This window comes from Staurois parvus, unplaced genomic scaffold (assembly GCF_062004578.1).
Source record: "Staurois parvus isolate SC_StPar_1 unplaced genomic scaffold, SC_StPar_1.0 ptg001334l, whole genome shotgun sequence".
NCBI classification, from domain to species: Eukaryota; Metazoa; Chordata; class Amphibia; order Anura; family Ranidae; genus Staurois; species Staurois parvus.
Window position 1 is genome coordinate 112,487 of NW_028319130.1, and position 17,229 is coordinate 129,715.

At 48.4% G+C, this 17,229-nt stretch overlaps 1 protein-coding gene across 1 annotated transcript in view; it reads right to left on the reverse strand.

The window, feature by feature from the left end:
• CMTM3 (CKLF like MARVEL transmembrane domain containing 3) overlaps nucleotides 1-12,559 on the reverse strand; it is a 29,240-nt gene extending 16,681 nt beyond the window's left edge. Inside the window, exon 1 of the mRNA XM_089661410.1 lies at nucleotides 12,153-12,559. Within this exon, the coding sequence (XP_089517536.1) occupies nucleotides 12,153-12,467 (315 nt within the window). The 5' untranslated portion in view covers nucleotides 12,468-12,559. The remainder of the gene's footprint in view (nucleotides 1-12,152) is intronic.
• Nucleotides 12,560-17,229: the final 4,670 nt, after the last annotated feature.

Genomic DNA, 17,229 nt, shown 5'->3' on the forward strand with positions numbered 1-17,229 from the left:
CTGTGTGGGTGGAATCCAGAGTACCTGGAGGAAACCCACGCAGGCACAGAGAGAACATGCAAACTCCAGGCAGGTGGTGCCGTGGTTGGGATTCGAACCATTGACCCTAGTGATGCCAGACGAAAGTGCTAACCATTTAGCCACTGTGTTGCCCAAAGACATCCAAAGACGCTGAGAATGATGGTTGGCCCCGCCATCTTGGATGTGATGTCGGCAGCCTGACCAACTCAAATGACCCATTTTAGCAGTCTCTCTCAAACTTTTTACCATGGAGGATCCCTTAGAATTGTAGTCAGGTCTCAGGGAATCCCTGTTAAAAAGAAAAAAAAAAAAAAAGATTATAGCTACAGCTCATTATTCATTAGCCACACCACACTGGTGGACAACAAGAGAAGGTCCTCTTTGCAGTGGTGGTCAGTGGAAATAATGCCCCTGTAACACTGGTGGTCAGTGGAAGGAGTGCCTTGTTTTACACTGGTGGCCAGTGAGGAAAATGTCCATTACAATGGTGGTCCATGAGAAAAATGGCAATGATGGGGCACTATTCCTCCCACTGACACCAATGATGGGGCACTATTCCTCCCACTGACACCAATGATGGGGCACTATTCCTCCCACTGACACCAATGATGGGGCACTATTCCTCCCACTGATACCAATGATGGGGCACTATTCTTCCCACTGACACCAATGATGGGGCACTATTCCTCCCGCTGACACCAACAATGGGGCACTATTCTTCCCACTGACACCAATGATGGGGTACTATTCCTCCCACTGATACCAATGATGGGGCACTATTCTTCCCACTGACACCAATGATGGGGCACTATTCCTCCCACTGATACCAATGATGGGGCACTATTCCTCCCACTGATACCAATGATGGGGCACTATTCTTCCCACTGACACCAATGATGGGGCACTATTCCTCCCACTGACACCAACAATGGGGCACTATTCTTCCCACTGACACCAACGATGGGCAAGATTTATTCTATTGGCACCAACGATGGGGCACAATTCTTTCCATTGACACCAGTGACGGGGCACTATTCCTCCCACTGACACCACTGATGGGGCACTTTTCCTCCCACTGACAACAATGATGGGGCACTATTCCTCCCACTGACAACAATGATGGGGCACTATTCCTCCCACTGACACCACTGATGGGGCACTTTTCCTCCCACTGACACCAATGATGGGGCACTATTCCTCCCACTGATACCAATGATGGGGCACTATTCCTCCCACTGACACCAACAATGGGGAACTATTCTTCCCACTGACACCAACGATGGGCAAGATTTATTCTATTGGCAACAACGATGGGGCACAATTCTTTCTATTGATATCAGTGACGGGGCACTATTCCTCCCACCTGAAATCATTGATGGGGCAGTATTCCTTCCACTGACACCAATGATGGAGTACTAGTCTTCCTACTGACACCAAAGATAGGGCATTGTTTATTCTCACTGGATGTTAGGATATTTTCTACTCCCCCTGGCCCTAGTCTAGCCCCCCTAAAGTCTGAAGGACAGTAAACTGGCCCTTTGACTAAAAAGTCTTGAGACCCCAGCTCTAAGGTAACATTTGGAAGTGTCTGTATGGAGAATAAACATGCACGCTTGGCCAGTATTGTATGGCAGTTGAAACGCTTTGTTTTTATTATCATTACTATTATAAAGGATTTACAGTGGATATACTATAAAAAGTCTACACACCCCTGTTAAAATGTCAGGTTTCTGTGATGTAAAAAAATGAGACAAATAAATAATTTCAGAACATTTCCACCTTTAATGTGACCTATAAACTGTACAACTCAGTTGAACAAAAAAATGAAATCTTTTAGGTGGAGGGAATTAAAAATAAAAAACTAAAATAATACGGTTGCATAAGTGTTCACACCCTTACACTAATACATGGTTGAAGCACCTTTTGATGGGATTCCTGCACTCAGTCTTTTTGGGGAGGAGTCTATCAGCATGGCACATCTTGACTTGACAATTTTTGCCCGCTCTTCCTTGCATAAACACTCCAAATCTGTCAGATTGCGAGGGCATCTCCTGTGCACAGCCCTCTTCAGATCACCCCACAGATTTACGATCGGATTCAGGTCTGGGCTCTGGCTGGGCCAATCCAAAACTTTCATCCTCTTCTGGTGAAGTAATTCCTTTGTTGATTTGGATGTATGTTTTGGGTCGTTGTCATGCTGAAAGATGAAGTTCCTCTTCATGTTCACCTTTCTAGCAGAAGCCTGCAGGGTTTGTACCAATATTGACTGGTATTTGAAACTGTTCATAATTCCCTCTACCTTGACTGAGACCCCAGTTCCTGCTGAACAAAAACAGCCCCAAAGCATGATGCTGCCACCACCATGCTTCACAGTGGGTATGGTATTCTTTTGGTGATGTGCAATGTTGTTTTTGCGCCAAACATATCTTTTGGAATTATTGCCAAAAAGTTCAACCTTGGTGTCATCAGACCAGAACACAGTTTCCCACATGCTTTTAGGAGACTTCAGATGAGTTTTTTCAAAATTTAGCCGGGCTTGGATGTTTTTCTTCATAAGAAAAGGCTTCCATCTTGCCACTCTACCCCATAGCCCAGACATATGAAGAACACGGGAGATTGTTGTCACATGTACCACATAGCCAGTACTTGCCAGATATTCCTGCAGCTCCTTTCAAGTTGCTGTAGGCCTCTTGGCCGCCTCCCAGACCAGTTTTCTTCTCGTCTTTTCACCAATTTTGGAGGGACGTCCAGTTCTTGGTGATGTCACTGATGCGCCATATTTACTCCACTTGATGATGACTGTCTTCACTGTGTTCCATGGTATATTTAATGCCTTGGATATTGTTTTGTATCCTTCTCCTGACTGATACTTTTTAACAATGAGATCCCTCTGAAGCTTTGGAAGCTCTCTGCGGACCACGGCTTCTGCTGTAGGATGCAACTAAGAAAATGTCAGGAAAGACCTACTAGAACAGCTGAACTTTATTTGGGGGTTAATCAGAGGCACTTTAAATTATGGCGGGTGTGTACTGACTCCTATTTAACATGATTTTGGATGTGATTGCTTAATTCTGAACACAGCTACATCCCCAGTTATAAGAGGGTGTGCACACTTATGCAAACACATTATTTTAGTTTATTTATGTCTACTTCCACCCCTAAAAGATTTCAGTTTATAGGTCACAATAAAGGTGGAAAAAGTTATGAGATGATTTATCTTTGTCTCATTTTTTTTTACATCACAGACCCCTTATGACTAAGTCCTGAAAGTGACGAAACGCGTCAAGGGAAGTGACGTCGGACACACAGAGAGGAACCGGAAGTGGCGGATCAGCCATCTTGGACACTGGAAAAATACATACCAAACATCTAGGAAGCTGCTTGGTGACCAGAGAGGTCTGAGGGCATGGGAATAAGGCAATTTGAAACGATTTTAATGTAAGGATTTAATTAAAGTATATTTTGTTAATGCCACACGGTATTACATTATATATTTTCTTATATACCATCCGCATATCGATGGAAATATGGGTACTGTCAGCAATATGGAGTGCCTCCTAATCAGCCATGATGACATCTAAGGGAAGGTGGTTGATGACATCTTAAAGAGCGAGATTCAGGCTTGGAAGGATTTTCATTTGAGGAGTGTTATATAATACATCAGCGATTTTTAAGGCGTGTTTATTGTTGTTTTTTGGTTCTTATTTTCTGGGGCAGCCAATAGGTAGTGTCAGGAATGGACTCAGCACTCGTGGTGGGACTCACCTGCTGTGTGGGCTGCAGTACCAGGGCTGGCCAGCGGGTGCTCTCAGCAGTCAGATGCTCACTCCTGCAATCAGCCATCACCTGAAGCTGATTGCAGGAGGTGTATTTAAGGAATGGCCAGAACAGCAGTCAGGGCCTTGGTGTATGTTTCCCATGAGCCCCCTGTACCGTGTATCCTGTGGTCCTGTTCTGCTGACTATCTGATTTGTTGCCGACCCTGCCTGATCCTGACCTCTGCTGACTTCTCCTGCTTGATCCTTGGCTTACCTGACCATCCTTCTGCCTGATCCTCTGTACCGCGCTGCCCGTGAGTTACTGAACCCGGCTTGTGACCCTGACTATTCTCTGCCTGCTCCTCCGGTACCTCGCTGCCCGCACGCTGCTGACCTGGCCTGCCTGACTATGCCTGACGCTACCCAGACGATCCATCCATCCATCCTGCACGGATCTGTCCTGGTTACCAGGTCTGCCAGCCTCTTCATGTTAGGCTTTCCCCCGGTACATACCCTCGGCGGACCCCTCTACCACAGTTGGGTGCACTCAGGGGCCGCAACCTGGTCTCAGTCCTGCGCCAAGTCCATCCCCACCATCAGGGGCTCTGGTGAAAAGGCAGACTGGGGGCTTAGACTCTGCGCCCTGGGGAATCCCATTCTGTGGGTACTAGAGATCCCGCCGGGCGGTGCCTGACGGTACCTAACGGCCTGCCTGACCATTCCACCTCTCCAGCCCTGACTACGCCTGTGTTCCCACACATTTCTGATCATACCTGGATCCCTAACAGGTAGGCTCGCTATCAAAGAACCGGACATTTTCACATTGGAATCAAAGATTGGAAGAACTGTAATTTAATTATTTTTTTTTGGACACTAGTGACTCGTATGATTATTTTTTTATATATCATTTTATTTTTTTGTGTTCACATTTTTGGGTAGTGGATTTTCTCACAATTTATATGTATAATTCGTTTCTGCATATTTGGGTTTTTATAAGCTATAACTCATTTTTTTACATCACAGAAACCGGACATTTTAACAGGGGTGTGAAGACTTTGTATATCTACTGTATACAGCGGCAATGATTTGCACCGCACTATACAAAATAAAGGGCAGTACAGTTAAAATGCAGTTCAAGACAAGAGGGTTAGGAGGGCCCTGTTCAGAAGAGCTTACAATCTAAATGCTTTCGCTAGCAAAGGCATGCTGAGGCTAATCTGGAGTATATTGTATAGTGACCATTACAAGAGATGAGGGGTGACCTCCCCATCAGACGAGAGCATTGTATTCAGAAAGCCGGGCTCTGCCCAACACATGATGTGCTCAGTGTGGCCCCCGTATTACACAAGACCCACAGAGTCTGCTCATGGCAGCGTTCCAATGGAAGAAGCTGCTCACACCCCGAAGAACAAAACTATTTCTCTACTACAGAGAATGACATCAACACACTGGACTGGTATCATAAGGCTGCCCCAAGGAAGACATCATCCTGTGCTCTGTGGCCCCGGGACCCATCGCTGGGAATTGTACATCTTGCTAAATGAATTGAAATGACGCAAGTGGACCTTCATCCTTTGCTTTTTGGGGTTTTTTGTTGCTCACCCCTGCCTTCTTCCCACTCCCTATAACAAAATAAATAAAAAAAAATAAAATAAAATTGGTGCCCCAGTGACACCAATGATGGGGCACTATTCCTCCCACCACTGACACCAATGATGGGGCACTATTCATCCCACTGACACCAATGATGGGGCACTATTCCTCCCACTGATACCAATGATGGGGCACTATTCCCCCCACTGACACCAATGATGGGGCACTATTTCTTCCACTGATACCAATGATGGGGAACTATTCCCCCCACTGACACCAATGATGGGGAACTATTCCCGCCACTGACACCAATGATGGGGCACTATTCCTCTCACTTGACACCAATGATGGGGAACTATTCCCCCCACTGACACCAATGATGGGGAACTATTCCCCCCACTGACACCAATGATGGGGAACTATTCCCCCCACTGACACCAATGATGGGGAACTATTCCCCCCACTGACACCAATGATGGGGCACTATTCCCGCCACTGACACCAATGATGGGGCACTATTCCTCCCACTGACACCAATGACGGGGCACTATTCCTCCCACTGATACCAATGATGGGGCACTATTCCTCCCACTGATACCAATGATGGGGCACTATTCCTCCCACTGATACCAATGATGGGGCACTATTCCTTCCACTGACACCAATGATGGGGCACTATTCCTTCCACTGACACCAATGATGGGGCACTATTCCTTCCACTGACACAAATGATGGGGCACTATTCCTTCCTGGGTGGGAGGAATTGTGTACAACTTGGGTTGGCAGTGGTGGTCACGGCCGGGACAAGGGGTGGGCAGGAGGGTCAGCTGCCCAGGGTGCAGCAGTAGGGGGGTACAACACCCCCTTACCAGCTCCAGAACCAGTGGGCTGCGGCTTCATCTGCTCTGACAAGCTATTGTTGTCTCCAGCACGCTCACTCTCCACCCCATCCGCCCACAGCTGTCACTACAAACACACCTTCTAGCTGCTAGAAAGCAAGTGATTGGCCACAGATGTGCAGTGAATGCCCAATGCCAACCACGGGCGGCTGGAGCCAAGCGAGCAGAGAATAGTTGGTGGGCAGCACACCCATACTACAGCATGCATTAGACGTGGAGGGCGCAGTTCTGCATCTCTGCTCTGGGTGCTGGACCAACCTGTCCTGGTACTGATGGCGGTGGAAGTTGGCGTAATTTTGGAATTGAATCTGATACTGTAAACCAGTTATGAAAAGGCAACAGTGCTGGAAACGAAGACAAAGGGGCAACAAAAATAAAAGATTTTCCACTGCTACTTATGTAGGCCATAGACGGGTCGAAAACCGGACGTTTTAAGAAAAAAAAATTGGTTGTTCGATCGGCCGACGTTACCAACAGTGAAAAAAAATCAGCCGATTTTCGTCCCATCTACGGCCCGTATTTAACCCCATAATTCTGTCCCTGCAGAGAGCTCCACTATTATATTTTACATGAAAGTCTTGCGGTTGCAACAATGTATCCATTTGTATCCATTTGGGATACAGATGTTTTTATTTGGATACAAATGGATACATTGTTGCCACCGCAAAACTTTTCATATAAAATAGAATAGCGGACTGGAATTCCTCTTCTTCGTTTTTTTCTTTTTTCTTGCTTCTTTTTCTTCTTCTTGTTCTCTTCTTTTTCTTCCTTCTTCTTTTTCTTCCTTCTTCTTTTCTTCCTTCTTGCTTCTTTTTTCTTCTTCTTCTTGCTCTTCTTTTTCTTCCTCTTCCTACTGCTTTTTCTTCTCCTTCTTCTTCTTCTTTTTCTTCTCCTTCCTTTTCTTCTTCTTTTTCTTATCCTTCCTCTTTCTTCTTCTTTTTCTTCTCCTTCTTCTTCTTTTTCTTCTCCTTCCTTTTCTTCTTCTTTTTCTTCTCCTTCCTTCTTCTTTTTCTTCTTCTTCCTTCTTCTTCTTCTTCCTCTTCCTTCTTTTTCCTCTTCTTTTCTTCTCCTTCCTTCTTCTTTTTCTTCCTCTTCCTTCTTCTTCCTCTTCCTTCTTTTTCCTCTTCTTTTCTTCTCCTTCCTTCTTCTTTTTCTTCTCCTTCCTTTTTCTTCTTCTTTTTCCTTCTTCCTCTTCCTTCTTCTTCTCCTTCTTTTCTTCTCCTTCCTTTTCTTCTTCTTTTTCTTCTCCTTCCTTCTTCTTCTTCCTTTACTTCCTTCTTTCTTATTCTTCCTTTTCTTTCTTCTTCCTTCTTTTTCTTCCTCTTTCAGGTCTCGGCTCATGCGCAGATTTTTTTATCAGTAAAACGATGGGCCGATTTGCCCATCATTGCCGGGAAAATCAGCCGATCATCAAAATCAGCTGCAAATTTTCCAACATGCTCGATAAAAAAAAATTTGCAAAAAGCCCGAAATACGGCCGACCATTTAACCCACTAACGGTGCGAAAATCGGCTGATTTTCAACCCGTCTATGGCCCCCATTACTCAGCAACGATCAGTTAAAGCCTTGTCATCATTGTTCTATAGAACTCCATGACCCGGCTTCACATGTGACCCGCTTTGCATCGCCGTGTCCTACAAGGGTTTAGATATTCTGTTTTTCTTTTATTATATCTTTATAATCTGATGTGACATAAACTTCATGGCTGATCCCCCGCCCCCCCCCCCCCCGCCCCAGAGTGCTCCACATTCAGGACTCATCCATCTAGTAATACTGGGTGTGGTCACTGACCATCTGATCCCCCAACTCCCTGCTGTCCTGATGTCAACCAGCCATGATGAAAGTGAGAACACATCCCCATCTGGAAAGTCGATCCCCTCCCCCGCCTTCCTCCCCCCACACATGTGGATTGCATTACGTGATAATAATGAGGCAATTTCTGCAGCCACAGATAAGATGGCTCATGAACCAGGATGGAGTCAGCTGTGCTGTGCAAGACAATAGTGCAGGGATGGACAACTTTCCTCATAGAGGGGACCTCAAGTGTGGCCCCTAAAATCACCAAGGGGCCACACATATTGTTCAGTCAATGCAATACTACAAACAGCTGTCAGAAATGGCAGACATGCTGCAGGAGGTCAGAGACTACGAGCGTGCTGCAGGAGGTCAGAGACTACGAGCGTGCTGCAGGAGATGGTCAGAGACTACGAGCGTGCTGCGGGAGATGGTCAGAGACTACGAGCGTGCTGCAGGAGATGGTCAGAGACTACGAGCGTGCTGCAGGAGATGGTCAGAGACTACGGGCGTGCTGCAGGAGATGGTCAGAGACTACGAGCGTGCTGCAGGAGATGGTCAGAGACTACGAGCGTGCTGCAGGAGATGGTCAGAGACTACGAGCGTGCTGCGGGAGATGGCTAGAGACTATGAGCATGCTGCAGGAGAAGGTCAGAGACTATGAGCATGATGCAGGAGAACGTCAGAGACTATAGGCATGCTGCAGGAGAAGGTCAGAGACTAGGAGCATGCTGCAGAAGGTCAGAGACTACGAGCGTGCTGCAGGAGAAGGTCAGAGACTACGAGCGTGCTGCAGGAGGGGGTCAGAGACTATGAGCATGCTGCAGGAGAAGGTCAGAGACTATGAGCATGCTGCAGGAGAACATCAGAGACTATAGGCATGCTGCGGGAGAAGGTCAGAGACTACGAGCGTGCTGCAGGAGAAGGTCAGAGACTACGAGCGTGCTGCAGGAGATGGTCAGAGACTACGAGCATGCTGCGGGATAAGGTCAGAGACTACGTGCGTGCTGCAGGAGAAGGTCAGAGACTACGAGCGTGCTGCGGGAGATGGTCAGAGACTACGAGCGTGCTGCAGGAGATGGTCAGAGACTACGAGCGTGCTGCAGGAGATGGTCAGAGACTACGAGCGTGCTTCGGGAGATGGTCAGAGACTAGGAGCGTGCTGCGGGAGATGGTCAGAGACTACGAGCGTGCTGCGGGAGATGGTCAGAGACTATGAGCATGCTGCAGGAGGTCAGAGAATACGAGCATGCTGCGGGAGATGGTCAGAGACTACGAGCGTGGTGCAGGAGATGGTCAGAGACTACGAGCATGCTGCAGGAGATGGTCAGAGACTACGAGCGTGCTGCAGGAGATGGTCAGAGACTACGAGCGTGCTGCAGGAGGTCAGAGACTACGAGCGTGCTGCAGGAGGTCAGAGAATACGAGCGTGCTGCAGGAGATGGTCAGAGACTACGAGCGTGCTGCAGGAGGTCAGAGACTACGAGCGTGCTGCAGGAGGTCAGAGAATACGAGCGTGCTGCAGGAGATGGTCAGAGACTACGAGCATGCTGCAGGAGGTCAGAGACTACGAGCGTGCTGCAGTAGATGGTCAGAGACTACGAGCGTGCTGCAGGAGGTCAGAGACTACGAGCGTGCTGCAGGAGATGGTCAGAGACTACGAGCGTGCTGCAGGAGGTCAGAGACTACGAGCGTGCTGCAGGAGGTCAGAGAATACAAGCGTGTTGCAGGAGATGGTCAGAGACTACGAGCATGCTGCAGGAGGTCAGAGAATACGAGCGTGCTGCAGGAGATGGTCAGAGACTACGAGCGTGCTGCAGGAGGTCAGAGACTACGAGCGTGCTGCAGGAGGTCAGAGACTACGAGCGTGCTGCAGGAGGTCAGAGACTACGAGCATGCTGCAGGAGGTCAGAGAATACGAGCGTGCTGCAGGAGAGGGTCAGAGACTACGAGCGTGCTGCGGGAGATGGTCAGAGACTACGAGCGTGCTGCGGGAGATGGTCAGAGACTACGAGCGTGCTGCAGGAGAGGGTCAGAGACTACGAGCGTGCTGCAGGAGAGGGTCAGAGACTACGAGCGTGCTGCAGGAGGTCAGAGACTACGAGCGTGCTGCGGGAGATGGTCAGAGACTACGAGCGTGCTGCAGGAGAGGGTCAGAGACTACGAGCGTGCTGCGGGAGATGGTCAGAGACTATAGGCATGCTGGAGATGGTTAATGACTACAAGCATGGTGATCAGATCTACTGAGACATAGAGGCAGAGTGGATCCTGAGATCTGAAGGGGGGGATCGGGAAGTTCTCATATTACATTTTGGGAAATCTAAAGCTGATTGAACAGCCGGATTGTATGGTGTGTGGTGAGCCCGGTGTCTGCGGCCGGATTGAAACAGCAGTGATGAGAAGGAAATGAGATCAGATCCTATTATAAAGGATCCAATCAGAGTGGATCACTTGTATGCTATTAGCTTCTGTCAAGGGATCCCTCATCTTATATCAGCTTCTGTTAGTGGATCCCTCATATCAGCATCTGTCAATGGATCCCTCATCTTATATAAATTTCTGTCAGTGGATCCCTCATCTGAAATCAGCTTCTGACAGAAATTTATATAAGATGAGGGATCCATTGACAGATGTTGATATGAGAGATCCACTAACAGAAGCGATCAGGTGAGGGATCCACTGATAGAAGCTAATCACATGAGGGATCCACTGACAGAAGTTGATGCCCGATTAGGGATCTGCTGACACAAGATGATAGAATACAAGGGATCCACTGACAGAAGCGATCAGGTGAGGGATCAACTGATAGAAGCTAATCACATGAGGGATCCACTGACAGAAGCTGATGCCAGATTAGGGATCTGCTGACACAAGATGATAGAATACAAGGGATCCACTGACAGATGCTGATCTGAGGGATCCACTGTCTGCAACTGATATGAGGGATCCACTGCCAGATGAAGATAGGAATGATCCACTGACAGACGGGTATAGCACATAAAGGATCTACTGATAAGCTGCAAGCAGACCACATGTGGGATCCACTGACTGACACTGAGCAGATGTAGAACCCGATTGTACAAAGGATCCCCTTCCAGATTGAAGATCAGGCCAGGGATCATGATGGATCCACTGCAAATGTCTGAGTAGAGCTAGGACCGGGTCACAGGAGGGATCCACTGACAGAAGCCAAGCAGGATTACAATCCGATCCTCTAAGGGATCCGGTGGGATGGTGAGCTGAGGGGGGATCCGGTGGGATGGTGAGGTGAGGAGGGATCGGGTGGGATGGTGAGGTGAGGAGGGATCGGGTGGGATGGTGAGGTGAGGAGGGATCGGGTGGGATGGTGAGGTGAGGAGGGATCGGGTGGGATGGTGAGGTGAGGGGGGATCCGGTGGGGTGAGGGGGGATCCGGTGGGATGGTGAGGTGAGGAGGAATCGGGTGGGATGGTGAGGTGAGGAGGGATCGGGTGGGATGGTGAGGTGAGGAGGGATCGGTTGGGATGGTGAGGTGAGGGGGGATCCGGTGGGGTGAGGAGGGATCCGGTGGGATGGTGAGGAGGGATTGGGTGGGATGGTGAGGAGGGATCCGGTGGGGTGAGGAGTGATCGGGTGGGATGGTGAGGAGTGATCGGGTGGGATGGTGAGGTGAGGAGGGATCCGGTGGGATGGTGAGCTGAGGGGGGATCCGGTGGGATGGTGAGGTGAGGAGGGATCGGGTGGGATGGTGAGGTGAGGAGGGATGGGTGGGATGGTGAGGTGAGGGGGGATCCGGTGGGGTGAGGAGGGATCCGGTGGGGTGAGGAGGGATCCGGTGGGATGGTGAGGAGGGATTGGGTGGGATGGTGAGGAGGGATCCGGTGGGGTGAGGAGTGATCGGGTGGGATGGTGAGGAGTGATCGGGTGGGATGGTGAGGTGAGGAGGGATCCGGTGGGGTGAGGAGGGATCCGGTGGGATGGTGAGGTGAGGGGGGATCCGGTGGGATGTTGAGGTGAGGAGGGATCCTCGGACAGAGTTGGGTCGGTTGAGGGGGGATCCGGCAGACACATGGGAGGATGATCGGAGGGGGAGGGGAGCGGTACTCACCCACTCGGCCAGCAGGAGTTGCCCCTTGCGGGATGCGATGAAGTCCCTCCCGGGGATGAGGGCTCGGAGGGCGGCTCGGGGGGGCTCGGTCTCGGGGTCCCCCATGCTCTCTCCTCGGTCGGAGCGGAAATGGTGACAATACGGAAACGTTCGCTGAGGATGAAGTGTGAATGTGGCGGCAGCATTAACTCCTCCGCCGCCGCAGCCCGCTTCCTGCCCCCGGGTCACGTCCGTCCCTTCACCACCCCCCCGCCCCGGCACACAGGGGGCAGGAATGTCGGTGCTCAGGCTGTCCTCGGTGGTGAAGGGGTTCATGTCCGCGCCTCATTCGGTGTACATTGTGTCCGTTCTATGGGGGAGACCCCCGAATGTCGGATATAACGGGGATCGGTCATCGCAGACTTGTCATTGGCTCCGTCTTTCGTTATCCTCGGTTCACAGCTAGGCGTTTTGCAGGAAGGCAGTACAATCCATGTACAGCTCGGTCACACGATGCGATTTGGCATGCGATCTGCATTTCATCCGACTTGCAAATCGCATGTCAAGTCGCACCCTTTTGTCCGCAATTACATCACTCATATCAGTTCGGTTCTGAGTTGGTCGGAACCGCACAAAGTTCGAAAGCAGTACATGCGCTACTTTTGGTGCGATTTGCATAGAGATCTGTGTCAGACATCTTGCAAATCGCACCTGAAATCGGCATGCCACCCGACTGTGAGCCGGGGTTCACACTGATGTGGTGCAAAATTTGCAGCGGTTTTTGTGCGATTTCCACACCGCATCATAATCGCACCCAGGGGTGGACTGACAACTCATGGGGCCCCCGGGCAATAGGGCACCATGGGGCCCCTGTGCCCTTGAGCAACTCATAAAAGCCTATTGAAGAGGTACCAGGGGCATCTCATGGGGCCCCCTACTGACCCCGGGCCCTCGGGCAGTGCCTGAGTTTCCAAATGGTCAGTCCGCCGCTGATCGCACCCCATTCACAGGAACCATTGCGGGGGGGGGGGGGGTGTATTTTAAGTTAACGACACCCTGAAATCAGTTCACAAAATGCGGTCTGATGTGCAGAATAGGATCGCATGGGTCTGAACACCAATTCTAGTGCAGACCAAAAAAAAGGGTCCTGCACCTTTTTGGTGCGATTTCAGCCATGCAAAATGTATTCCTCAAATCGCACCACACAGAATTTGCATATGATTTGCGCAGGAATGCGGTTCCTGTACAAATCACACTCAGTATGCTGCACCGTACAAGTGTGAACCCAGGCGCAAATCCTGCAACTTCACTGTAAGTCCCTAGTCACATCGGATGCGACTTGCAAATCGCATGTCACTTCGCACCCTATTGTCCGCAATTACAGCGCTCATATCGGTGCGTTTCCAACTTGGTCACTGACACGATTTCTAAAGTAGTTCATGTGCTACTTTTGGTGCGATCTGCAGACATCTGTGTCCTATATCTTGCAAATCGCACCTGATATCGGTTGGCATGTCACCCGACTTTGAACCCAGGTTCACATTGATGCAGTGCAAAATTTGCAGCGGTTTCTGTGCGATTTCTGCACAGCATCATAATCGCACCCCGTTTACATGAACCATTGTGGGTGTGTATTTTAAGTTAACACCCCGAAATCAGTTCGCAAAATGCGGTGCGATGTGCAGAATTGGATCGCATGGGTCTGAAAACCAATTCTAGTGCGGACCAAAAAAAGGGTCCTGCACCTTTTTGGTGCGATTTGAGCCATACAAAATGTACAGCTCAAATCGCACCGCACAGAATTCACATGTGATTTGTGCAGGGGTGCGGTTCCTGTGCAAATCACATGCGGTAGGCTGCACCGCACAAGTGTGAACCCAGGCTGAAATCGTGAAACTTCACTGTAAGACCCCAGTCACATCGGGTGCGACCTGGCATGCGATATGCATGCTATGCGACTTGAAAATCGCATGCCAAGTTGCACCCTATTCTCCGCATTTACAACGGATATATCAGTGCGATTCCGACTTGCATGCTATGCGACTTGACAATCGCATGCCAAGTTGCACCCTATTCTCCGCATTTACAACGGATATATCAGTGCGATTCCAATCTCTAAAGTAGTACATGCTCTACTTTTGGTGCGATTTGCATAGACATCTGTGTTAGATGTCTTGAAAATCGCACCTGATATTGGCATGTCATCCGACTTTGGGCCCGGGTTCACACTATTGCGGCGCAAAATTTGCAGCGATTTCTGCACCGCATCACAATCGCACCCCGTTCACACGAACCATTGCGGGGGGGGGGTGTATTTTAAGTTAACTCCCCAAAATCAGTCCGCAAAATGCGGTGCAATGTGCAGAATCGGATCGCATGGCTCCGAACACCCATGTGATCCGATTCTAGTGCGGACCAAAAAAAAGGGTCCTGCACCTTTTTGGTGTGAATGTGGTGTGATTTGAGCCATACAAAATGTATGGTTCAAATCGCACCGCACAGAATTCACATGTGATTTGCATAGACATCTGTGTCACCTGAAATCGGCAGGTCTCCCGTCTTTGAAATCGTGCGACTTCACTGTAAGTTGCACGATTTCAAAGTCAGGCTTGATGTGACCGGGGTGTTAACATGGTATCCTACGAGACAGGTTCACATCTCTGCATTTTCACCTGCTGCGTTTTTTGGAAAGGGTCAAGGACTTTTCTGAACGCAAAATGTTGCATTTTTGGTTCTATAGATTTCAATGGGAATGCTGCGGAAAAGCATGGATTGCTTTTTTGCTGCGTTTTTATGCAATTTTGCGTTTAAAATCTGCCTAGCAACAAAAAAGAAAAAAAATGAACCCCCCCCCCCCGAAAACCGCAATGCAGAAAAGCATCAAACACAACCTGCATAAGTGTGAACCTAGACTAATGCAGGCCATAGATGGGTTGAAAATCGGCCGATTTTTGCACCGTTAATGGGTTAATTGGTCGGCCGGTTTTCTGGATTTTGTCAGATTTTTTTGATCGGTAAAGTTGGGGAAAAAAATCGGCCGATCTTTTTACCGTTAAAAAAATCTGCGCATGAGCCGTGACCTGCAAGAAAAAGAAGAAGAAGGAGAAGAAGAGGAAGGAGAAGAAGAGAAAGAAGAGGAAGAAGAGAAGGAAGAAGACGAGGAAGAAGAGGAAGAAGAGAAAGAAGAGGAGGAAGAGAAAGAAGAGGAGGAAGAAGAGGAGGAAGAAGAAGAGGAGGAAGAGAAAGAAGAGAAGGAAGAGAAAGAAGAGGAGGAAAAAGAGGAGAAAGAAGAGGAGGAAGAAGAAGAAGAGGAGGAAGAAGAAGAAGAGGAGGAAGAAGAAGAAGAGGAGGAAGAGAAAGAAGAGGAGGAAGAGAAAGAAGAGGAGGAAGAAGAGGAGGAAGAAGAGGAAGAAGAGAAAGAAGAGGAGGAAGAAGAGAAAGAAGAGGAGGAAGAAGAGAAAGAAGAAGAGAAAGAAGAGGAGGAAGAAGAGAAAGAAGGAGGAGGAAGAAGAGAAAGAAGAGGAGGAAGAGAAAGAAGAGGAGGAAGAAGAGGAAGAAGAGAAAGAAGAGGAGGAAGAAGAAGAGAAAGAAGAGGAGGAAGAGAAAGAAGAGGAGGAAGAAGAGGAAGAAGAGGAGGAAGAGAAAGAAGAGGAGGAAGAAGAGAAAGAAGAGGAGGAAGAAGAAGAAGAGGAGGAAGAAGAGAAAGAAGAGGAGGAAGAAGAAGAAGAAGAGGAGGAAGAAGAAGAGGAGGAAGAAGAGAAAGAAGAAGAGGAAGAAGAGAAAGAAGAGGAGGAAGAGAAAGAAGAGGAGGAAGAAGAGGAATAAGAGAAAGAAGAGGAAGCAGAGGAGGAAGAGAAAGAAGAGGAGGAAGAAGAGAAAGAAGAGGAGGAAGAAGAGAAAGAAGAGGAGGGAGAAAGAAGAGGAGGAAGAAGAGAAGGAAGAAGAGGAGGAAGAAGAGAAAGAAGAGGAGGAAGAGAAAGAAGAGGAGGAAGAAGAGAAAGAAGAGGAGGAAGAAGAAGAAGAGGAGGAAGAAGAAGAAGAGGAAGAAGAGAAAGAAGAAGAGGAAGAAGAGGAAGAAGAGAATGAAGAGGAAGAAGAGAATGAAGAGGAAGAAGAGGAGGAAGAGGAAGAAGAAGAGGAGGAAGAAGAAGAGAAAGAAGAGGACGAAGAAGAGAAAGAAGAGGAAGAGAAAGAAGAGGAAGAATATATTTGACATTAAAAAGTATTGTGGTTGCAACATTGTATCCATTTGTATCCGAAAAAACATCTGTATCCGAAATGGATACAAATAGATACAAAGTTGCAACTGCAATACTTTTTAATGTCAAATATAATAGCGGAGCTCTCTGCAGGGACAGAAGTAATTAAATGCCGGCCGTAGACGGGACGAAAATCGGACAATTTTTGCACCGTTAATGGGTTAATTGGTCGGCCGGTTTTCTGGATTTTGTCATCGGTAAAGTTGGGGAAAAAAATCGGCCGATCTTTTTACCGATAAAAAAATCTGCGCATGAGCCGTGACCTGCAAGAAAAAGAAGAAGAAGGAGAAGAAGAGGAAGGAGAAGAAGAGAAAGAAGAGGAAGAAGAAGAGGAAGAAGAGGAAGAAGAGAAGGAAGAAGAGGAGGAAGAAGAGAAAGAAGAGGAGGAAGAGAAAGAAGAGGAGGAAGAAGAAGAGGAGGAAGAGAAAGAAGAGGAGGAAGAGAAAGAAGAGAAGGAAGAGAAAGAAGAGGAGGAAAAAGAGGAGAAAGAAGAGGAGGAAGAAGAAGAAGAGGAGGAAGAAGAAGAAGAAGAGGAAGAAGAGGAGGAAGAGAAAGAAGAGGAGGAAGAGAAAGAAGAGGAGGAAGAAGAGGAGGAAGAAGAGGAAGAAGAGAAAGAAGAGGCGGAAGAAGAGAAAGAAGAGGAGGAAGAAGAGAAAGAAGAAGAGGAGGAAGAAGAGAAAGAAGGAGGAGGAAGAAGAGAAAGAAGAGGAGGAAGAGAAAGAAGAGGAGGAAGAAGAGGAGTAAGAAGAGGAAGAAGAGAAGGAAGAAGAGGAGGAAGAAGAGAAAGAAGAGGAGGAAGAAGTAGAAGAGGAAGAAGAAGAGGAAGAAGAGAAAGAAGA